The following is a 24,436-nucleotide window of genomic DNA, read 5'->3' as shown; positions in this document are numbered from 1 at the left end:
ATTCAATACTTATATCAATAAAACAGGCATGTTTACTCTTAGTTCTGTAGCTATGTGCAACCTTTCAAGTGAAGTGTTTTCTCAGTGAGCCAACAGAAAAGTTAATTTCTTGCATAGGGAGTTACACTGGCCTAACAAGACATGCCTCTATTTTAGACTGTCTGCATATTTTTAACATATAAAGAATGGAAAGAATATTTGCACTGACTAGGCTAGTGCACAACAATCTTTTTGTGCAAAACAAAAAGTAAGTTTTTCACTCTTGCCATTGGCATAAAGGATATAATAGTATATCGAATAGTAGATTATATCAATGGAACTTTACAGGTGCATCAGGTCATGCATTCCATTGCTTTCTCCTTTACAGACACAGGCACCGCAGTAATTTTTCAACTGCCTTTCATTCGTGAGTTATGCAACCGAGCGCACACTGATTTACGTACCCTTGCAAACTAAGAAATACCAGTTGGCGGCTTCTGATCCCACGCCACTTCTCTCTATACTATCCACTTGATAGTTGCCCAATGTGCACCTGATAAAATATTCTAAAAATTTTTTGTTTAAAATATACATATTTTATTCTATTAAATAAATTGACCATTAGAACAGTGTAGTACAATAGATTTGTTATGAGAAGGTCATTGACACAGTTTCATAGAGGCCACCCATAAACAATGTTGTTATCATCAGCCCATGCAAGTCCATTTTTGAAAAGACCTAGCAATCACCAGTAACACATAGCCTTGTGTTAGGCAACTCCATCCTAAAGGTATCTGATCAAAATGGGGGGTTTAAGGTCACAGAGTAATTGCCATCGACTGGCCATATTTACTAACTATACATCCAACGCCATGACTGGCTGTCATCTGGTCTTGAGAACAGTTCTAGTGCAAGAACATTTTTGTGAACACGCAACCTGCACTATTCCCTAGCAGAAGGAAAGGCACCAGCCCTCAGTGATTCCCAGCTGGTCTCCGTCCCAATTACAGACCACCGACAATGCCACTTTGCATTAGAAACTGGCCCAGCGCGACACAGTCAGTGGGCAAACTTACAGCTTCTTGCGTTGCACGGGGCTACTACCATCCTTTCGCGGTCTGCCGGGGCCTCTTTTCACCACAAGGGGCGACACCACACCACCGCCGTCTCTGCCAGATGACGCTGATGGCAGGCTGGACGCCTTGGGAGAGTCTCCAGCCTGACGTGCGGGCGTTCCGTCACGCTGGCCTTGGCCATCATCGTCCGTGACACCTGTGCCTCCTCCCTCGGGGACACTCTCTCCAGTTCCAGCACCAGACCGTTCCGAGGAACTGGGCTTCTCAGTCACATGACGGGGCTCTTCTTCCGCGGCACTGCCCTGTGTGCTGTCGGCCACCGCAGGCGAGGAGGCCGCGGCTGTGTGCGGTGGCAGACAGGCAGCTGTGCTGTCACTGCTGCCTTCGTCCGTGGGCCTATCCAGTCTTGCTTCCATCTCGACATCGGCCTCGGTGGAGCGTCCCAAGGGCCTCTGGGGAAGCAGGTTACAGGAAAAAAAATTTTCGTCAGACAGCCACACAAACAGGCCAACAAAAGGATTCTGAGGTACATTAAAAATAAAATTTTGATCCCTGGTTTTAATGTCATGAGGGATGCTGCAGTGGAGGGCTAGGGATTAACCTTTGATCTCCCATGGTTTGATAATGTGCACCTAAATCTAAATACACGAGCATTTTTGCATTCCACCCCATTGGAATATGGCCGCCACGGGCCCGGGACCACTTGCACAAAGGATCTTACCCAAGATCACCCAAGCCTTGCACAACTAATAGTAAGTTGGCACACAATAAGTTGTCAAATGATAAAGGAGCTATACTTGCACGGAGCTTTTTAGCTCCATCACTGTACAACTTACTGCGTGGTGCTCTTATTATCACTGTGCGAAGCTTTTTAATAGCGGGTAAATTTACCTACAGGTCAAACATATTGTGTAAGCAGCTCTACCCTCCAGGACAAATGCTCCTCGTGGACATTGCTTCGTAACACACTCTCCCTCTCCAGCTCCAATCTAAACTGAACCATGTCTGAAAGCTATGAACGGGTGAAAAACCATCATCAAATTGCCTAATACACCTGAGCATGCTAATCTGCACTCCCACCAAGCCATAAGATCTGTTGCTGTTTTATACTTCAGCTGGGCTGTCTATATTAGAGTTCTGAATAAATAACACTTGTATCCTAGCTCATTTAGGGATGACTTAATTAGGAGTGTCACTCAAAGGTTCAGATTTGACCTCCAGCCATGATATTGAAAACTGCACAAAACATAGCTCAAGCTTTCACAAGAAGCAGCCGCTCCAATCTTATTTTCCCTCAGTGATGATGGTGTTCAAGCCAGTGAGGAAGCAGGAAAGGATTGATTGCGCAACGAATCCTCACTTAATACCCAGGTTGCTCATATATCTCATATACCGATGCAGTAGAGGAGACTTGTAACAATTCAGAACTCCAGTTGCTTCACAAGTCTGAAAATGTTGGTCAGCTCACTATGTTCTCAATGCATTCTGAAGCAACTTAAGTCAAACAGATCAAACAAGGATGACAAGCAACTCATGTTTTCTGGCTTTTCAAGTCAGACCAAGTGAGGACATTTACAAGGTATGAGCAGTCTAAACATGTCCACGTTAGATGGTATTCAGGTTACTATATAACTTGACTGATGCCACTAGAAGTGGAGCCACCAACCCAGTTACTGCATAACCAGATCATATATTACCACATAATTTCTCTTATTTTAACAGCATATAAAATACTAGAACACATAATCCACAATAATTTATCTAGTTTTCTTGATGAACATAAGGCATTGAAGGGGCCCTGAAAAACTTTTTGAACATAGTAAGAAAACATCGCTGATCTGTCATAGAGGCCCCTTCATTCCATCTTTCCATCTTTGCACTACCGGTTTACAGACGACAATTGCATATAGCCGCGTCTGCCGATCATGGCCTCTTAGATAGCAGCAGTGTGCTGCATAGTATAGTCTACCGCAGCTGCCACCACAAGCCATTTCGCCGCCACGACAGTAAATTTTTGAGCGGGGCTCTGCCCTTATGGCTTCTCCACTGTGTATCTTTCGGCACGCTAACAGAGACTAAAAGAGAAAGCCGGTGCAATAACTGCACTTATAGTTGAAGGATTCTAAAAATTATCTGTGAGATAACCTTTAATAGCGAGTTCATTCTATGATTACTTAGGAAAGCATTTCAGGGCCCATTTAAAAAATGCTCAGCACAGATTATGGCCTGACTTTTCAACCACTACGCAGTCAGTTCATACAATCAATAACAAAAAACAAATCAATGCTACATTTATGGATTTCAGTAAAGCTTTGACAAGGTTTTCCACAGCAAACTAATTCATAAATTAGGATTCAGGCCTAAAGATGATCAGTTATTAAAATGGATGAAGGCCTATCTTTCTGACGTTGACTCGTTTTGATTGTCTTCTTCCCACATTGTTCCTGCTGATTCTGCAGTTCACCAGGGATCCATCCTTGGCCATCTCATTTTTGCTTTTTTAGATAGATAGAAATCTCAGCAAAAATAAAACTATATGCAGATGACTGTGTGATATACAAAGAAATATATTTAATTAATGACCAGACTATATTAAACAAAGATTTTGTGAAAACAGCTGCTTCGTGTGAACAATGGCAAATGCCCATTAACTACAAAACCATCTTCACGAGAATAACATTAAAGAAAAGCCCTCTGTTCTTCTCTTATTCCCCTAACAATAATTTTCTCTGAAGCAATGCAATGTAAATACATAGGACTATGCAAGTCTAATAATCTTTGCTGCATCATAAACTGTGGCCAGGTGTCTTTGTCAGTTTATTTTTTTAAGGTGCTCGTTAAAATTCTCCTAACCAGCAATGCACTTTTCCCTGGCATATAACACCATAGTTCATCCTGCTTCAGTTGCTATGCTTTCACAAAGAGAAATGTTAACAAATTAGAAAGAACTCAAAAGAAAGATATTTGATTTATTTACAACTACTATCTCCATACTTCAATCCATGAACTGCTAAGGCAAAGTGGACTACCATCGGTGGCAGATAGAAATCACACTAACAGCTTTAAATAATTTTTTTTTTCAACTTTTAGATGGCCATTATAAGTATTTGGGTATTCTTACTTTTGAGGCAGGTTACCCTACAATAAGTAAACACTCCCTATCAATTACCAGCTCATACAGCATAACAACTGCTTTAAATATTTTGTTTTCCAAAAACAATAATGGACTGAAATAAACTTTCACTTGAAACTGTGACTCAGGATGCTCTAACAAATTTTGAAATGCAGCTTCCATCATGGGCTTTTACCCCGTGTACTTTCTTCTTTATTGTAGTTTGATTTTTCTTTCCACAATGTTTGGTTATGCTTGTCAATAATTTTTGCGTTAATCTTTCTTCGTACACTGTGTTTGATTATGCTTGTCAACATTTATTACTGTATTGCAGCCCTCTGCAAACATCTTGTATGAGATTGAAGATATGCGCAACATCAAACTGAAAATGGGCTAAATGTAAGCCTACAACTCTCACAGATGTTCGCACTGCTACCCAAAAAGATTGTGTAACCATTGATGACTTATACAGACACGGTATAACTACAACTAACCAGAAGTTTATTCTGTCTCAATGGCATAGCCTCCTAGAGCAATTAACTGCTCCTGTCGCCTTTCAGCTGCAAACAAGTTGTTTAGTGGGAAAAGGACCCAGAAAGCCTCTCAGATACGTTCTACCTCCATGCGGGGACTCCAGTAATCCTACGAAGCCCACATATTCAGGTGTGAATGAATGGTTAACTTCATTAGCCGCACCAACACAAGACCTGAATTATCACCATGTAGCTGGCAAACCATGAGCTGTGGATTATAAGAATGTAATATAACAGAGCGAAAAGCCCTTACATTATGTTGGCCTAGATCTGCATTGTAAAAGTGTACTGCTGGTATGTACAGACTCACATGCTGCTGACACAAGGTAAAACTTACATCACTACAAGAAAAGTCTGTCAAGTGAGCCATAAAGCTTTTGGCTTGTGCACTCTCTGCAAACAAAGAGGGGAAACAAATTCTCAGATGAGAGAAAATTGCTAAAGAAATTAAGATGTAAATTTTCAAGCCCTTGCACAAGTCTGCGCATTTGAATAACACAATGACCTGGGTGGCATCACAAACTTACTTAAGGAGACAAAGCTATTAGAAACGTTTAACTTGGGCAGTTCAACACCCTTTGTTAACTTTGTTAGAAGGGCTCGCATACAGGAAACAGTTTATCACGACAATGTGATGCTAAACTGTCAACAAAACAAACAAATGTTCAGGTAAGCTTTTTTTTTATTATTTTAGGCATTACTAAAAGACGTCCAGACGTCGATACATTCACGGTAATTTGACGGTTCATTTCCGCTCTTTCTTCAAACTACACTTTGCTGCAAAACATGGTGTCGCAGCTTTTTCAAACATAGCACACCTAGAGGTAATCAGAGATTGACACTCAGAAGAAAGCGGCTCAAGGACTTCGCTTACGTGCACAGCTAATGCATGCGCGCGCGGTTTTATTTTTCTATTTTTGACAGTAAGAAAAAGTGGAGCAGCTGTATTTCGCTCGCAATTCGAAATAAAAAGACTAAACAATCACCGACACACAGGTGTGTTCTTAAGGAATATCATACAGCACGCTCCTAGAATCTCCTGAGCTTAACATAAGCAATCGTCTCCTCACAGGCAAATGCGCCGCAAAGCACGCAGGTGCCGAATTTCTCCCCATTGATGGGATTTAACGATTACGTGTGCAAGCACCTGTTTCACGCGGAAGAAAGTGTTGCAAATAAAAGACAAAGACGGTTATGTTAATTAGCTGGTGCTCGTTAATTGCCATTTGCCTTGTATACGGCCCAATTTCACTGCGAAAGTATGCGGGAGAAAACACGCCGCAAACTGATGCCCCAACTGTCAAAACGAAAACTTACTGCCAGGAAAGCTAAACTCGTGAAATGGCAGCGCTACCAGCGAACGGAAAAGCCCGACGGCCAGCAGTGGTCAATATGCAGATCATGGACGGCGGTTTCCCCTAAAAGCGTGCTTCACCCAGAGCCGCCCAACTATACGCGCGAGAGGTACTAGGCAGCAGGACGCCGCGCAGAACGGGAAGGAGCTGTATAGAAACCCCGGCCTGCGCTATGTTCATATCGTCTTCTAGCAGGAATACTGCGATGAGCGGCGCAATGACGCGATGTGCCGACGGAGCGCAAACAATCACGCATGTGGGGCGTTCAGTGGCTGAGGCGTACACAGAAAGAGGGAACAGGTCAAACTCTCAGACCGAGACCCCAGCAGCAGTGCAGGCTAGTAGTTTATCGATGCAACTTCAACGGGGACCTGTCTGACGCCATGCGTTAAGCATGGTGCTAGACGGGACGGGACCGTAGGTTTCGGCCATGATGCCGACCGAGAGGCCCGAAGAACGACCGTGGACTGACGGAAGCCGCAACATAGAGCATAGACACCGATCGCAGTCATGAACTCACCGGGCAGTGTTGCTGCTAGCGCGAAGACGCTCAACATTTGGTCCGTAAAAGTGCACAACACACTGCGACCTTGATTTCACGACGTAAAAAATAAGTACTTGCAATCACAAACACCAAAAATTATAATCCAAGAGATCTGCGCCATGTTTAGCGCCAGCAGCGCCGATTTTCCGATGGGGCGGCCGATTCCCACTCTGACCAGCGTTGCCAGAAGCACAAAGCGCTGTGACAACAAAATAGTTCGCATCGATTTGGTTAAAATAGAAAGTACTTTTTGTGCAGCTGCCGTGTTCGTCACTCGAGCCTTGTTTAGCCGGACATCAGAGTTTGTCTAGGGAGTGACACTGCTTCCAGATAACTATAAACTACTTTTTTTTAACCTGCTTTTAGCGCAAGAAGACGCTTTAGAAACGAGTCCATTGTGTCCAGACCACGACATTCAGACAGAGCACATGATAAGACTGCACTAGCGGAGGTTGTGCAATAATTAAACTTCAAGTTGCGTTAAATATTTTACGATGTTTACACTTACTATTTATGATGACTATAAGCACTTTTAGTTGAAACTGGTTCCAGAGTTTTTAGCGTTATTACCGTAAACAAACACCGGATACGGAAAACGTGCAAAACTTTTAAGCCTGATTGGCTGATAGCTTTAGTGGGCCTCTTCGATTTGTCGTCTCGGACAGCTTAGAGCTACTCCCAGCCAATGAGCGTTGTGGCATACAAGGTGTGCGCGTCAGTACAACGTCTCCGGCAGCCCTCTAGACGACAAAATTGAAGGCACCTAGTGGGGCTCGTCTGGTCCGAACTGCTCATCCCGCTTGACATCTCGTGACTCTACGGGTCACCCAGTGCCGTTACGGTATTTTTCGGCTTACAGCAAGCCATGGCCGCAAGGGGAAAGCTCATTGCTATTATAGGGGATGAGGTGAGTGCGCAAGCATGGGCCGCGTGCGTGTAAAGAGACGTAAAAGTGTTGTCGGAAGTCGTTTCGCTTTCGCATCCACTGTGCCGTATATTGCCTCCCGACAACACACCTACGCTTTAGGGAATTGCTCAGAAATATTAAAAGATTGGAAAAGAAAATACTTATATTAAAGTCCACTAATTAATCTGAGGCTTTGCTACCTTGTATGCTGCGTAAAAATGTGCTGGTGCCTGTCTTGAATTCATCACTTGACCATTGAACGATTCTTCTGTTATAGGACACCTGTGTTGGATTTCTTCTCGGAGGAATTGGGGAGATCAACAAGCAACGACAGCCGAACTTCAAAGTAGTTGATAAGAGTAAGTTTGACTGCATTCGCTTCGACTGTTTCGCTGGGCAGTTTCATTAAATGTCCATTCCCCTGTTTTCAGATACAAGTGTATCAGAAATAGAAGAATGCTTCAAAAGTTTCGTCAAGCGCGGAGATGTGGATATTATACTCATAAATCAAAACGTAAGTTAGTGGATATACCTCGTCCGTGTCACGTTGCAATTAATGCATTTTGTCTAAATGGTTTGTGCAGATAGCTGAAATGATCAGGCATGCGATTGACTCCCACACACTGTCCATACCAGCAGTTCTGGAAATTCCATCCAAAGATCAACCCTACGACCCAAACAAGGACTCCATCCTTAGGCGAGCAAAGGTTTGTTTTGAACTCTGCTGGTACTGAACATTGCAGCCATTTTGGTGCATTAAAATAGGGCATTTAAATCAGTATGATGGCTTATTAAGCTATCACACCGGACAGCGACAAAATTGGGTAAAAATATTGCCATTTTTGTTTTCTTTTTCAGGGGATGTTTACAACTGAAGATTACAAGTAGCAGTCTCTCTTTTTTTTTTCTGTGCTTTCTTGTAATCAAGAAATGCCTCTCCATTCCAAAAAATCAGCCCTGTAGGGATTTGTTGTGTCGTTGTAAGTGTTGTGTGTATTAAAGTCTAACAGAGTGACCACCTTGGTTTTGCACTCATCTGAAATTAAAGCAGGTAGGCCACACACAACTTGAGACATGCCAAGCTATGCCACTCTACTGCCGAACACATTTTTCACTCCAAAACATCTCTGTACTGGTATTTTGGAACATGTGAAAGAAAACTGGGCATTGCGAAATTAAAAAAAAACTCTCCAGCACCTCTTTTAGATGTGCCAGTTTAACGTTGAATTCAGCTCTTAAGGTTGCACGACAGATGCAAAGGAATAGGAGAGATGAGCCGACATGGTTGGTTGGCTGTTATTCTAGAAAATTCAACACGCAAATGAACATCTTTTGTGTACCGAAATATTGGCCCTTTCCATCACCTTGTTTCACTTACCCACTCAAGTAAACTATTGCAGCCAGTATCAAACACCCAACATGAACACAGAGAAAAAGCTTGCGTGCCATAATCATCCGTACATCGTTGCCAGTTTCCACAAGTGTTAGTGGCATGCCTTCCGTGGCTACAAGAGTAAAGTGGAACAACGTCAACAAATGTTCGAAACATCAGTGATAGTGGTAACATCTTTTGTCAGTGTGAATAAATTACGGACTAGATGCTGGCGAAAGGGAGCCGGCATTTGTGGCCGAAAAGTATGAAGCCACAGCGAAAGCATCTGGCAGACCTACTGGATACTCCGGCACGTGTCCACCACGCCCATGTTGATTTACTGTCAACCCGTAAGGCCGAAGCTATGCTCATCGTTCAAATTTATACCAATATCGCCAAGCGCTACTTGTCCATGCTGCAGTTTTCATTGCTTTATTCATCATGAATTGTGCTCATTCACTCATCCCAGTGCCTAGCTACTCCAGAGTTTGGGCGCTCATGTATATTATTTTGTGCTGTCATGCGTAGAGAGAACGTTGTTGAAGATTTCTGTGTGTTGTGCGAAAAACATATTTTTCTTGAAACATGGGTAGTCGTTCACTGTCTTCATATATGGCTCATACATTTCTTTCTATGAGCATGCTACACACCAACCACCAGAGGAAGTAACATTTTTGTTTTTCAGAAAACATTTTGGGAGTTAAAGGGTTAAATTGATTGTTGTGTCTGTACATTTTCACTGCTAAACATGTAGCACCACATGCTCTAACTTTGCCTGATGATACCCCTTATTGAAACACCTTATCACTAGACTAGCTGCAGCAACACAGCTGAGGAGGGCAGCAAATACTGCGGCCACTTCATGCAACTTTCCCCACTGCCTTTGAAAAAAAAAAATTGTGTAAAAGTAAAAGCAGCTCACGATCTATGCAAGGTTCACATATTTTACAGATGTGCAAGAATACTATCAGAGGTGTTACTAGTTCTTCCTGGCCCAAAGTAGAACATGAAGAAGAGGAACAGGAAAGAGAACGGAGACAGAGAAGTGCCAACTACCAACTGTTTATTAGCAGACATATACAAAAATGAAGACTTCCATGCGAGCACCTTGCTGAGAATGTGTGCCGTAGAAACACAGCATCACGAAATATGCCTCTCAAAAAAGCACTATTTCCGAAGAAGGCAATGCAACTGATGTGCCAGTAACACAGGCTGACCCTTTCTGATAAACGCTCCCAATGATTCCCTCAAATTTTTATCTCCGCTCTTGCCTACAAACTTAGCTTGCTGAAAACCAGGCATGCCTAGGCAGGCTTTGCCATGTGCAGGAAGAAGCACGCCGTCTGCTTTACCAATGCTGTTAGCGTGCTCCCTCATCAGATCATTCATACAGCATTCCATTTGTCCAATGTTGGATTTGCCACACCTCGTGGGAACTTTGTGAACGACACCCACGGCTTAATGCCTGAAAGGTTTTGCATGCCTCTTCCGGCATCTCTGCTGCTGCGCATGAGTGATTCGGGAGCACAACTTTGCCAACTTGTTGGGAACTGGAAAATCGATCCATGAGAATCGCATATCTGGTAGCCGCCTTCTTAAGGTTATGGTATCTTTGTATCTGTCCACTAATAAACAGTTGGCACTTCTCTACGTTTCTTTTTTTTCCTGTTCCCCAGTTTTATGCTCTTCTACATTGTGCCAGAAGCAATATGTATAGTAAGCCTAAGCACCAACTTTCCCAAGAACAAGTTCTTTTGTAGTAGGAGAGTTAAGAGCTATAGTTGATGTCCCTACAGTTCTTTATCGGTAACATATCTTTGCAGCGACACATATATGTAAGACCTGAATAAAAGTGTAACATAATTTAATACATACTAGCAGATTAGGAATAATGGCGACATTCATTGGCCAGTCATTGGGAATGCAGTACTTGTTACTGCCTTTGCAGCATTGCTGAGAAGTGCCATTGCTCGGTGATGGCAGTTTTTTCCCAGTGCTAGTTTTTTGCACAGCTTAAGATAATATATACAATGAACTCTCACTTGAGTGAGCTTCAAGAGACCCAAGGAAATAATTCACTTACGTGAAAGTTCACTAAACTGAACATTCACTAGAATATAGAGCAGTATAGGGTACAGCAGACTTGAGTCAAAAGTGTGAAATGCAATTTATGGAGTTATGTAAATCACTGTATACGAAGTGCATAACAGTTACATTGCTGCCAATCTCTTTTTGAAAAAAAGGCGCATTTTCATTTGCACTGGTGCTTGAAGCACAAGAAGTAACAAAGCTGTCCAGACAGTCTATGTTTTTGTGCACTTCCTCTAGCACAGCTTGTTGCTGTGACACAAAATCTTGCAACTTTCCAGGACATCCTGCAGCCTCGGCTAGAGTTGCAGGATTTGAATCTGATTCTGCCATTACATCTTCCTCGCGCTCTTATCTTTGGGACGAACACTGGAAACAATTTCCAGATGTGACAGTTCAGCACAGGTAACGAGCTCACTGTCGCACTGCACATAGTCTGCAAACGAAGTGTTGCTGTCAACATCCAGCTGGTGACAGACCTCTGTCCACATCCCGGAGTCGATCACCTCTTTGCACTCTTCCACTTGCTCGCTTTCACCGCACGGGGGGGGGGAGGCAAGATTTATGCCAGCAGTTTCTAATTGTAGCCAGTGTTACTGTTACGTCACTGAAGGGGCGATTTGGGGGTGGCGAGCATCAGCTATGCCAGTGCTGCAGAGTGCAAAACTCCACTGAACTGATTTTTAAAACGAGCCTGGGTCCACTGATCAAGTGCGTTCAACTGAAATATTCGCTATTCAGAAATTCACTTAACTGAAAGATTTTTGCATAGTATATGTAGGAAAACCTCTGGGGACTTTCTAAAGGTTTGTTATTCTGAAAAAAAAAGAATTATGGGGTTTTACATGCCAAAACCACGATCTGATTATGAGACATGCCGAAGCAGGGGACTCCGGAAATTTGGACCACCTGGGGTTCTTTAACGTGCACCTATATCTAAGTGTACGGGTGTTTTCGCATTTAGCCTCTATCGAAATGCGGTTGGCATGGCCGGGATTCAATCCCGCAACCTCGTGCTTAGCAGCCCAACACCATAGCCACTAAGCAACCGTGGTGGCTATTTGTTATTCTGAAATATTCATTAAACGACCATTCGTACAACTGAGAGTTTACTATATATGCCTTGATGTTTGATACCGAGAAGGGGAATGAAGGGGCCTGATCTTTTTTAGTCACAACCACATGAAGCCAAGGAAAGTATAGGTGAAATTACTTTTTTCTTCTATTATTAAAATGTAGAAATGAAGAAGGGAAATGAAAGGTGATTTAAAAACGACTTGCCTCAGGTGGTAACCGCGCCCATATCTTCCGCATTACATGCCCAGACACTGAAAGCATTCCCTGCTACATTTGTGTACAGCTGACAAATAAAACGTAAAGCAATAGTTTATTTTAGGTAGCTTGAGTAGACCATTTTGAGTCTTTTTAAGGTGAAGACTAAGTGGGGGACTGTATGCCACCGGCACGTCTGCTTTCACCTACGGGGTTGACAAATGAAGCATGCACCTCAAAATGTGTTCACTAATCTTAACGTACAAGTAGATGAACAAAGCGAGTGTAGCCATAAAGCTTTGAAAAGGTTGCACTGAATTGACCTTTTCTGTATTCCTTAAAATGGAGGTGCTAGTTGCCAACATGATCTGTGTGAACATCGTTGAATTTTCCATCACAATTTTCCATCACACCGACGCATTCCTAGCAAATTGTACTTCTCATCCATTACATGAAAACATGAACAGCTGCAACTACAAGCAATCAAATGCAATTTGGTTCTGTATCTCCCAGTGTTGCATGAAAGAAGCGAGAAGAAGGGAAAAAATGGCCAGTCTACTTGCACGTTGGCTCTTCTGGGCTGGGTTGGTACAGATTGCGACATGTAAAAGTCTTGGCTGTCTCCCTTTCTGCCCGCCACCCAGACCTCATGTAAACATTTTCTGCCTCACTGCCCCCTCTTCTGCTCACCATGCTGAGTACAACAGCATGAAACTAGTGACAAGATTCATGCTGTTGTATTTGGCTGTTTTTTTGTGTGATACGTACATGAAAGCATGCAACAGAGAAAAATTTTCCAGGGTGCTTTTTGTATCAACGGTGCATGGAAAAAATAGTTTCTCTTTCATTCCTTTATCTTTTTGCTAGCACTGTGTTTGGTTCATCTCTTTTTTTGTTAACAATTATTTCATGCTAGAAACTATGTCGCAGCAAATGCACCACCAATTAGCCCAACTCTCTTTAAAAAGAAAAAGGTTGTCCGTACACTTACTATAGACTAGATACAAAACTACAATTTTATACTTCCAAGATAGAATGCCTGGAGTGCCCAGCTCAAGCGGCCACATCAACCTGTGGTTACTCAAACCGTGAGCACCGTGGCTGGCTGCAGTTCCAATAAATCACAGCCATTGTAGCTCACTCTTCAGGCCGCCTTCACAATACGTTTTGTACAATGCCCAATATTGCATTGAAAAGGACACTGCAATGCGTGTTTCTCATTTTGTTGCCACTCTAGCTACAATTTCCAGCTGTCGGTGCACTGCACAGGAATGGAGAAAGGTGCCAGCACCACCAATCGCAAGTTGTCTGCTACAAAGCCGGGCAATTCCACTCTAGCCGGAAGGAAAAATCAGCTCCCCGTAACAGTGGACTGGACTGTACCTGGGGCAGCCAGGAGTATAAAATTATAGGTGGCTGTGGGGCTTGCTTAACTTGGGGCCCCTTCTAATTTGAGCCATCCATCAAACCTACATAATCAAAATGAACCCAAAGCCTTCTGTTAAGGCTTCCTTCATTGTCTTTCACACATAACAGAAGCAGACTTCTAAGCCCCTATGGAAGTCCTCTTCTGCTGAACACTTCAGCGGTGATGGCATTTCCTTTCGAACTGTTGTCATACTGCCGAAATGCGATCTCCATTTCGACAAATACCAAGAATGGGCTGCGCAAAAAGTACTCGCGTAAAATTCTGCATTGTCAACAGCAATCCGGCTCGGTCAACTGGTTCTTTTCAACTGGAGAGAGTGACGCTCTCTTCATTTGAAAGGACCTATGCTGCTGCTCACAGCATGAATTTTTTGGGAGAGACCTTGTATACTACAAGTTGTAAAGTGCTGTGCGAGGAGCAGCACTTTACCAAAATAATTTTTCAAAAAGGTTTATATCTGCTCAAGCAGCCTTTTTCTTTGTTGTTTCATTTGTTTTGGATTTCATTTGTTTTACATCACGTGTATGATACAACTGCAGCCAGAGCTCTTGCAGCAGTCTATCTCCTCTGACAGTGCTTTCAAAGGAAAGCGGGCTGCATGCTAAGCTTCTTCATTGTCCTGTATTCCTGGGCTACTATTCAGGGCATTGTCAGATTGCGACATGTTGTCAAATTTGGTAATGGCAGCATTTTCAGCCAGTCAGAGGCCCACAGCAGCCTCTGATTGGCTCAAAATACCACCATTACCAAATTTGACATGGTGGAATTTCACAAATGTCCAGAATAGTATCCTTGCCCTAAACCAACAAATGACCCTTGCTGCCTGTCTTTCAGTATTGGCCGAAGACATTTAGCCAGAAACTTTTTACTCGACACCACAACTCAGCAAGGAGAACTTTTTTTGGTATGTTGCCTCTAGGCAACACTCACAAACGGTTAAATGCATTAGACAAGACGAAAACTCAAGTTGACAGGACAAGGACCAATGCTTTGTCCTGTCAACTTGAGTTTCCATCTTGTTCCTATGTGTATTGCTTTTAAGTTGGCGCATTCTTCAAATAAATCAAAATGAACCAACTAGTCCCATTTATTACCCTGTTAGCATTGTACGTGTCTGCAGATATTTCGTGCACACTGCATGCAAGAATCTGTACTATTCCTTCATGCAATGCTTGAACTCCTAATCAAATAAATGTTATTGTGGAACATATTTCTAGTGCAAATATTTAGACTATTTAGAAATATTTAAGAATACTTAGTGAGATACACAGGACAAATGTTGAACTTCAACTAGTCTGCTGCACGACACAACTTGCAGTTGCCATGCAAGACACACACAAAAACATTTTCCCTGTGTACATACACTATCATCAAACATGTTCAGAGACCGTGCAAACAAATGAGGCACCATTTCGATTAGGCTGAACTCTTTTTTTTTTTAAGGGCAAAATATACAAACCAACCAACCATCAATTGGTTGGTTGGTTACGGTGTTTATTACAGGCAGTGTTAGCCTGGAAGTCTTGGCCGGTGAGTGCTCCACCTGTTCGTCTTTTTCGTTGTTCAGAGATCTGTTATATGTCTACGAGTTCAGGGTTGCGTAGATGTGAGAGTAGAAAGTGTGAAACCTCTTGCGGTGATCAGCCAAATGCAATCTCTGCTCTACATGCCTGTTGCATTTGTAACCAACTACAGGCCATCTTACGTCTTGCTTGGTCAATTATATCTCATGCCACAAACCCAACATATCATTCCTGCTGTGCCGAGTTGGGTACCTAAAATTCTGACTTAAAAGTTGTGATCTTGACATGTGGCTTTAATGTTATTTCTAAATGACGTGAGGGGTCCATTTCAATTGTATGTTAGCAATGTAGCCAGATTCTAAAAACTATACAAATTATTGTCACAAGCTGTTCTCACTGTTTCGAGTCATTAGTCCAGGCTGTGATACCACTTGGGTTATTGTAATGTACCATAAGAACAGATATACAGCCGAGCCTGGATATATCGAACCCACATATAACGAATTACTATGTATACCAAACAGCTGTAAAGCCCCTTGAAATTTTTGTCTAAAATTTTTATTTTATATATTGAATTACCTATATCTCTAACTTTTTGTGATCCCCTTCAGATTTGATATAGTATCCGAGTTTGTCTGTACCAACAAGTTCAAGTGCTCACCACTGGGCATAATTACAGATTGCAGAGACCGCCAATTTTTTCACGGCCTCTGCAGCTGCCAGCTGGAACAGATTTGGAAGCAATGTTGCGTGCATTGAAGGACATTAATGTAGCTACTACTTGTGAGCAAAGCATTGTGCGAGGCTATAGTCCACGTTTCTTTTTTTCTTTTGGGAGACACTTGGGAACTACTGTGTATACAAACTAAGAAAGATGCCTTTGGACTTGCTCACACTGGTCAATATTGATACAGCACACATGCACATGAATGAGCAATTTTTCAGATATACGCACAGTAAGCTGGTACCGACAGGTTGTGATGTTTTATTCACTATTTCTTATAACTTGTTCTTGTGTCTTCAATTTTTGTTGCGATGTAGTTCTTTTTATCTGTATGTATGCAAGGCTTTACAAAAAATGACCAGCTGGCAGTTTGCATTTCATTGTGTACATTCTGTCGTCATGCATCATCCATAAAGTGTTTTTACATACAGCCAGAAAAACTGAACAAACTTCTTTTCCTATACTATGCTCGATTTCCCTGTGCTATATAGAAAATAAAAAGTTGCAGGGTTTAACCCAATTATTGAAAGCTCATACAAAGGCAAATCAGAAAGACTTTGCTCATATCTTTTTTTTAGCCATTACAGCTGGGAATGCAAAGCCAACATATCCATTCCCAGCAGCGGACCTTTCTTGGACCAGCCCGGCCAGTAGCTCCGCAGCACGGCACTGCTGTCAGTTGTTGAAGATGGTGGTTGTGCTTAACATGTCCACAGCGTACGAGCAACGAAGTGCGATTCATTTTCTGCGGAGCAAGGGACGAACGTCGATCGAAATCCACAGGGAAATACAGCCCACATATGGGGAAAGGTGTTTCACTTCAAGAAGTGTAAGCTGGTGGTGTTGAGAGTTTACAAAATGCAAGCGCAGTTATCCTCAAAGATGATGGGAGGCCACATGTGGCAATCAGAACTGCCGACAAGCTCCGGTCGTTTCACTGGGAGAGTCTGGGCCGCCCACCATACAGTCCGGATCTCGCCCCTAGCGATTTCCACGTTCGTGGTCCTTTGAAGTTCCTGGCTGCACAGCGATTCACGTGCGACGATGAAGCCAAAAGAGTAGTCCGACGGTGGTTCCACAGTGAGCCGGACGAATTCTACCACAGGGGCATCTCAAATTTAGTGCTGCAATGGGACAAATGTCTGAACAGGTGTGGGGACTATGTGTAAAAATAGTGTAAGGTATGTAGAATAGTACGTATGTTTGTAATTACCTGTACATACCTTTTTTTTTGGCTAATAAATAATAGGGGCAATGACTTTATGATTTGCCCTCGTATTTCTCTAATTTACTATTTTCACTCAACTAGAGAATTTGACTACTTGAACACCTCTGTAAACATAAATCCAAATTTTTTTAGACAGCACAAAGGAGATACTGTATTTTCTTTGCAACAGGGCATTATTAGAGGCAGTGGGCATAGCAAATGTGCAATAATAAATGATAGCTTATTCTTGCCACCTTTTTGGTTAATCAGTTAGGTGCAAATGTTTCACTTACAAAACTGAAGCTGGTCAATGCTCAACACACATCCACCTAATAAAGAGTTCCAAAATATTTGTCTTCAAACCTTGTCACAAAACACACAAGTTTTCCACTTAGCGCTTTTCGACAAAGAGCAAAAGGGTCTTTCAGGAAAATAATAGGGCAGCACTAAACTCTCCAAAAATCTTAGGAGAGATATCGCAGAACTGCTGCTGGTATCAGGATTCCTAATAAGTGGAGATGCCTAGAAAACCGACTGGCTTCAATTCTGCAATACACACCCTAAGGTAATTAAGATGTTATTTTGCAAATTTTAGCTCATCACTTGTTTCACAAGTCATCACGCATTTACTGATGTTCATCACCAATCACCATCATCACCAAAGTAATATGCATTGCCAATAAAAGATCATCTTAAATGTGCCACCCTAAAGGAATTGTAGCACTCCCCATTTGAAACAACCGTTACATGGATAGTATGGTGCCATCGCATGTGTGATTTGTTACACCTAGCTGGCATGACTGCAGCAATCACCTGCACTGCAGCTACGGCTTGTATTCCTTCACCGGCACAGGTTCTGCAGTGGGTGCTTCGTACAATCAACCTCTTGCATTCTCCAAACAAGTTTGCATCAAGGAAGTTTATCCAAAAAATAAGCACCAAGGTTGCCAACAGGGTGATGTATTTATAATATAAAAGCGACATGGACAACAGTGTAGCGATGGAAAGTGAAAGTATACACATCCAGGCTGTGCAACAACAGCCTTATAAAATTGCATGCACAGTGCCGTAACCATGCCTGTTCTGGGAACGGCCTCCAGCCGACACGCTCCAGTGTTTGGATGTTCTTCTGCCTATAAGGAAAGCAAGTTGGTCTGTGTTAATTATAGGAAATCAGTGCTATAGACAATGTAGTGGCAAAAAACAACGAAACCCAAACACGAGGCACCCTTTTGCAAATGACGATTTCTCGAAGACACATGCACCTATAGGACTGAGGCAATCTGAAGCCAAACTTGACCAAAATAATGGCAAAAAAATGTTGAAGTGCATTCGCAATTATTTTTACAAAATACTGTGCCTGATAAACTATGATGGATAAGCAAACCAACACATCCGGATCATTTCTTAGCTTATAACTTCTTTTCATGGTACCGCAATATGCCTTGTTACCTGCCGGTGGTACACTTTTGTGACAATGGAACCCCATTCATACATTCCTCGCTGTTGTGTTTTCGCAGCTGCTACATCGCATTTTCGCAGTAACAAACTACAGCCTATTAACTCTTATATACTTAGTTCACATTTGGTACGTTGGCAGTCGTGTAATGTTTCCACATCTTGCGTTGTGTTTGAATGCGGTGGTCATGTAAATTTAGTGCTGCAGAGGCGAATTCGCTCTCACACGTTGCTACGAAGACGATAATTGTATACCCGCAGTTAAGTCTGTCAAGCCCCACCAGTGAGCCCGGCCCCTAAACCCTAAATGCTGCCAGTACACAACTGTCAGTCCCAATAAGTGCTTCTCGGTGCAAAAGTGGTTCTTGCTGGTTTCATTGTCAGCTTTGCCGCAACACAGCCGCATTGTGCGGTGAAGCATATTAAATGTGTAAAGCAGCCCCCGTCATGGTACATATTACGCATTCCTTAATTATGCACGCATGTACGCGCCATCTCCAGTCACAGTACGAGTGCCGAGACATCACTGTACTGGCAGCCATTCAGAGCTGTTTCTGAAGTTGCTGTGGCGATTTGGATTCTTCCTCACATTAAGTTTTTTTTTTTCCACGACATCCTGAAAAATATAACAGCATTCTATTGCAGTTGCTTGTCTGGCATCACAGAGTGGATGTTTGTCATTCTGTTTTGCTGTCTGCCATCCGTGAGTGTGCTTCAGCATACCTGGATAAGGTTTCACTTTATTTAAATAGTGGCCACTGTTACGTTTCGCCTACAACGCGCGGTAATGCCGGCGCGGATGCAACGGACGCCGGGGCTTTGTTCAAAGCGGCGGACATTTTGGCCCGTCCGACGCCGCCGCAACGCCTACCCGCCAAGCGTGCCCAGGCGTGTTTCAGTGCCACGTGTCTTCGTGTGTGCGTGTGTGTGTGTGTGCCCTCGCTTGTCAAAGCGCGGCAGCCGGGGAGCGGAGTTCCCCGAATGAGGAGCCTGGAGGTCTCTCGGCCCGACAGTTCGCGCCGTCGTGGGCTCCTGCTGCGCCGTCCCGTGACCTTCATCCCGTGACCTTCCCTCCTTCCCTTTTGGACCGCGACGCCGAGGGTATAAGAGCAGCTGCCCCCGGACGCCAGGGGAGAGGCTCCGATTTGTACTGTTGAGTTACGTGCTCTCCCGTCTCTCCAATTCGGTCGACCTGACCGGCCGCTCTTTTGCTATGTTAGAATAAACAAGTTGTTCTGTTACCAGTCTTCTCTTGCTTTGCCGGGACCTTCGGATGCTTCCAGTGCCCCAGGCCGCCAGGCCAACGCTACCCTTGGGGCTTGCGACCCATTGGCAATAACGGGCGTCAGCACCGAGACCCCAACAACTCGTGCCAGCGGTACGATTACAACATCTGGTTGCCAGCGGTGAGATCGCGACAACGGAGGCCAGCAGCGAAGAGATGCGGTTGACTGTATGCTGAGCAGCACAACGACCATCCGGGAGCAGTGCAACGAGCCCTGTGTGACGACTGGTTGCCTGCAGCGGAACGACTGCGCTGAAGTCTTGGCTGCAAGGTTTGGTGAGTGCGGGACTTTCTTCTTCTGAGTTTTGCCAGGCTTTTGTTAGTGTTAGAAACAGAGCTGGTAATTGTGGTTGTCGTTGCTGCCGGGTTAGTTTGCGGCAAGACAATAGTAGGCAGTAGAGAAAGCAGCATTCAGAGCAGCCATGGATTTGAAGTCGTTGCGCAAACCGATATTACTGGAGCTTGCAAAAGAGTTGGGTCTGGATGTCTCAGACAAACTCAGAAAACCAGAACTGCTAAGGGCTATTCTTGAGTTAGAAGCTGAGGATGACGAGCTGTCGGATTGCCTTGAGACCATTGAGGAGCGGGCAAAAAGACATGAGCGCGAACTTATAGAGCAGAAAGAAAAAGAAGAGCGCGAACACGCTTTGGAATTGAAGCGTCTCGAGATAGAGATGGAACGCGCTCGTAATGGAAGTCAGGCACACGGTGCAGGAGAACGAGTATTGTTCAAAATGACTGACCTGATGCGGCCGTTTAAGCTTGGAGAGGACATTGGTTTGTTCCTGGTTAACTTTGAGCGAACGTGCGAGAAGCAGGGGTTCTCTCGGGAAACGTGGCCACAGCGCTTGCTCACTTTGCTACCCGGCGAGGCGGCCGACGTAGTCGCTCGCTTGGAGAGAGAGGAGGCAGAGGATTTCGACAAAGTGAAATCGAGTCTGCTAAAAAAGTACCGGCTGTCAGCGGAGGCGTTCCGTCGGAAGTTTCGGGAAAATGAGAAAGGCAAAAGTGAGTCATATACAGAGTTTGCGTACAGGCTTATGTCAAACATGCAGGAGTGGCTCAAAGAAGAGAAAGCGTTTGGTGACCACGAGAAAGTTCTGCAGTGTTTCGGGCTAGAGCAGTTTTATAGTCGGTTACCTGAGAACGTGCGGTATTGGGTCTTGGATAGGCCAGACGTTAGTACGGTGGCTAGAGCCGCTGAGTTAGCCGAGGAGTTTGTGACGCGTCGGGCTCGCGGAGCTAAGGACGGTCAAAAGGGTGAATTTGGCTCCAAGTTTGAGAGGCCGAAGTTCACACCCATGAGAGCAAAGGGGGATACACGTAGTGCGGATGCGAGTGAAAGCAGTCCGACCGAACGTACGGAGACGGCGGCAACCGAAGCCGAACGCAGAAAGCGGTTCGAGATGAGGCAAGCGCGCGTTTGTTATACGTGCCAGAAGCCGGGTCACTTTTCGGCGCAGTGTCCAGAAACAAAAACACAAGTCGTGTTTTTGTCTATATGCAGCACTGACGAGAACATGAAGCTTCTCGAGCCTTACATGCGAGACCTCCTCGTGAACGGGAAAGAGTGCCGAGTGCTTCGCGATTCCGCAGCTACAATGGATGTAGTTCACCCCTCTTACGTAGAACCCGATATGTTCACGGGCGAGTGCGCATGGATCAAGCAAGCAGTGGAAGCTCATAGCGTGTGTCTGCCGGTAGCAAAAGTGCTTATTGAAGGACCTTTCGGAGCACTTGAGACGGAGGCCGCAGTGTCATCTATGCTGCCCCCCCAGTACCCGTACTTATTTTCAAACAGGTCCGATCACCTCCTGCGCGAGAAGGGGCTTTTGTTTGGTGAGGCTAGCGTTCAGGCCTTAACCAGATCGAAGGTTCGGGAGCTCGCTGCAAAGGCGGTAGTTGCGGGGCCGACGTTGTTGAATGATGAGAAAGGGTCAGAGGCGCAGCAAGCTGGTATTCAGAGCACGCCCGAACGGGATAAAATTGAGCCTGTAGCGTTAAAGGCAGCAGATACTGGAGAGGAAATTCCCGACACGGGAAAGTTAGAAGAGCTGTCTCCAGATTTGCTCATCGCGCCTACGTCAGACGGACTTAACAGGTTGCTAAAAGTCAGCCGGTCGGCTTTGATAGCCGAGCAAAAGAAGGATGGCAGCCTAGAAAACATACGCTGCATTATCAAGGAAGGTATCGCCAAGAAAAATGCTCGCTTTGTGGAAAGAGGTGGGGTCCTGTACCGGAAGTATCTAGACCGCAGAGGAGTGGAGTTCGATCAGCTGATCGTGCCTCAATGCTATCGTCAGGATCTGTTGCGCTTGTCGCATGGGGGTTCGTGGTCCGGACACCTAGGAGTTAAGAAAACTAAGGACCGTCTCTTGCAGGAGTACTATTGGCCAGGGTGTTTTCGGGACGCAGACCACTTTGTGAAGACATGCGACACCTGTCAGCGGGTGGGCAAGCCAGGGGACAAATCGAGGGCGCCGTTGAAGTTGGTACCTATCATTACGGAGCCTTTTAGACGGCTCGTTATTGATACAGTGGGACCTCTGCCGGTAACAGCCACGGGGTACCGACACATTTTGACTGTGATCTGCCCAGCGACAAAGTTCCCTGAAGCAGTGCCGCTTAAAGAACTCAGCTCAGTTGAGATAGTCAATGCACTACTGTCCATATTTGCGCGAGTTGGTTTTCCTGCAGAAATCCAGTCAGATCAGGGCACAGTGTTTACTAGCGCTTTGACGACAGCCTTTCTCGAAAGGTGCGGGGTAAGGCTATTACACAGCTCAGTGCACCACCCCCAGTCGAATTCCGTTGAGAAGCTCCACTCCGTCATGAAGCGCGTGTTGAGAGCATTGTGTTTTGAACATCAAACTGACTGGGAGCTGTGTCTGCCTGGAGTGATGTTTGCTTTAAGAACCGCGCCGCATGCGGCTACGGGGTTCTCGCCAGCTGAGCTGGTGTACGGTCGCTCGCTGCGATCTCCGCTTCGCATGCTTCGAGAATCATGGGAAGGCAGGGGCGACGACCCAGTCGTGGTAGAGTACGTGCTTAAGCTCCTCGAACGCTTAAGAAGGGCACAGGAGTTGTCAGGTGAAGCAATGGCAGAGGCCCAGCAGAGGGCCAAGGTTTATTATGATCGGACAGCCAGGGCCCGTCGTTTTGAGGTGGGCGATGAGGTCATGATATTGCGCACATCGCTAAAGAACAAACTCGACGTGCAGTGGGAGGGCCCAGCACGGATTGTTCAAAAACTGTCGGACGTTAACTACGTGGTGAGTCTGCCAGGAAAGCGGAAAGCACAGCAAGTTTACCACTGTAATCTGCTCAAACCCTATAAGCAACGGGAAGCAGTGGTGTGCATGATGGTAAACGTGCCCGAAGAGCTTCCGGTCGAGCTTCCGGGACTAGGCTCAGTGACGAACAGGAAAGACACCGATCAAGTCATTAGTGACTTAATAAGTAAAGCATCGCTGTCGCCTGAGCAGAAAACCGAACTACACCAGCTCTTACAAGAGTTTCAAGGTCTGTTCTCTGAGAGGCCTGGTAGGACTTCTGTCCTTACTCATGACATAGAACTTACCTCCCCAGAGCCAGTACGATCCAAGGCGTACCGGGTGTCACCCCGCCAGAACGATATTATGGAGGCTGAGGTAAAGAAAATGCTACAGCTCGGTGTTATTGAAGCGGGTGAGAGTGATTATACCTCCCCTTTGATTTTGGTTGAGGTACCGGGCAAGGAACCTCGTCCTTGCGTCGACTACCGCAGGCTTAATTCCATTACTAAGGATCAAATTTATCCGATCCCTAACATCGAGGAGCGCCTTGAGAGAGTGAGTAGCGCTCAGTTTATTTCCACCCTAGATCTTGTCAGGGGTTATTGGCAGGTTCCACTTACAGAAGAGGCTAGTAGGTATGCGGCGTTCATTTCACCCATGGGGACATTCCGTCCTAAAGTTTTGAGTTTTGGTTTGAAGAACGCGCCATACTGCTTTTCAAGCCTCATGGATAAAGTGTTGCGGGGACAGCAAGAATTCGCTTTACCGTATCTAGACGACGTAGCGATATTCTCCGCATCCTGGCCGGAACATATGGCGCACTTGCGGGCAGTGCTAACCCGCCTGCGCGATGCGGGCTTGACAGTCAAGGCTCCCAAGTGCCAGTTAGCACAGGCCGAGGTTGTCTACCTCGGACACGTGATTGGTCGGGGTCGTCGCCGCCCCTCTGAAATAAAAGTGGCCGCTGTGCGAGACTTCCCGCAACCGCGCACGAAGACCGATATTCGGTCGTTCTTAGGTGTCGCCGGCTACTATCAGAGGTACATCCCCAGGTACTCTGATATCGCGGCTCCCTTGACGGATGCTCTAAGAAAGACAGAGCCGCAAACAGTCGTCTGGGATGAGACGAAGGAAAGAGCTTTTAGCGCCCTAAAGAGCGCCCTAACAAGCCAGCCTGTGCTACGATCGCCCGACTACACAAAAGGGTTCGTTGTTCAGTGTGATGCTAGTGAGCGAGGCATGGGCGTTGTACTGTGCCAACGGGAAAATGGAGAAGTAGAACACCCCGTCCTGTATG

General features: G+C 44.9%; 3 protein-coding genes across 10 annotated transcripts in view; 1 reads left to right on the top strand and 2 right to left on the bottom strand.

The window, feature by feature from the left end:
• Nucleotides 1–6,757, bottom strand: part of LOC126530817 (uncharacterized) — a 230,873-nt gene extending 224,116 nt beyond the window's left edge. For all 6 annotated transcript variants that reach the window (XM_050178103.3, XM_050178108.3, XM_050178109.3 and 3 more), the window contains exons 1-2: nucleotides 6,576–6,757; nucleotides 1,056–1,507 (exon numbers count right to left, since the gene is read on the bottom strand). In XM_050178103.3, the coding sequence (XP_050034060.1) occupies nucleotides 1,056–1,471 (416 nt within the window). In that variant the 5' untranslated portion in view covers nucleotides 1,472–1,507; nucleotides 6,576–6,757. The remainder of the gene's footprint in view (nucleotides 1–1,055; nucleotides 1,508–6,575) is intronic.
• A 560-nt stretch (nucleotides 6,758–7,317) lies between these two features.
• Nucleotides 7,318–8,522, top strand: Vha14-1 (V-type proton ATPase subunit Vha14-1). Its single transcript, XM_050178115.3, has 5 exons — nucleotides 7,318–7,506; nucleotides 7,784–7,865; nucleotides 7,938–8,020; nucleotides 8,091–8,213; nucleotides 8,365–8,522. Exons 1-5 carry the CDS (start codon nucleotides 7,465–7,467, stop codon nucleotides 8,392–8,394), a joined length of 360 nt encoding a protein of 119 aa, XP_050034072.1. The 5' UTR covers nucleotides 7,318–7,464; the 3' UTR covers nucleotides 8,395–8,522.
• Nucleotides 8,523–18,065: 9,543 nt separating this feature from the next.
• The window catches only part of mdlc (RING finger protein mdlc), a 39,421-nt gene continuing 33,050 nt past the window's right edge, over nucleotides 18,066–24,436 (bottom strand). For all 3 annotated transcript variants that reach the window (XR_007599519.3, XM_055070816.2, XM_050178113.3), the window contains exon 10: nucleotides 18,066–18,254. The gene's annotated coding sequence lies outside the window, so the exon portion shown is untranslated. The remainder of the gene's footprint in view (nucleotides 18,255–24,436) is intronic.

The sequence above is a fragment of the Dermacentor andersoni genome, chromosome 5, assembly GCF_023375885.2.
Source record: "Dermacentor andersoni chromosome 5, qqDerAnde1_hic_scaffold, whole genome shotgun sequence".
Classification (NCBI taxonomy): domain Eukaryota; kingdom Metazoa; phylum Arthropoda; class Arachnida; order Ixodida; family Ixodidae; genus Dermacentor; species Dermacentor andersoni.
Note: the sequence above shows the minus strand (reverse complement) of the source record. Positions and strands in the feature narration are given on the sequence as shown.

What these genes read in the sequence shown, in the direction of transcription:
- Vha14-1 (XM_050178115.3), top strand. Translation starts at nt 7,465, where the DNA reads ATGGCCGCAAGGGGAAAGCTCATTGCTATTATAGGGGATGAG. An exon ending in CTTCAAAGTAGTTGATAAGA is followed by an intron (nt 7,866 to 7,937) that starts GTAAGTTTGACT and finishes CCCTGTTTTCAG; the next exon opens with ATACAAGTGTATCAGAAATA. An exon ending in TTATACTCATAAATCAAAAC is followed by an intron (nt 8,021 to 8,090) that starts GTAAGTTAGTGG and finishes TGGTTTGTGCAG; the next exon opens with ATAGCTGAAATGATCAGGCA.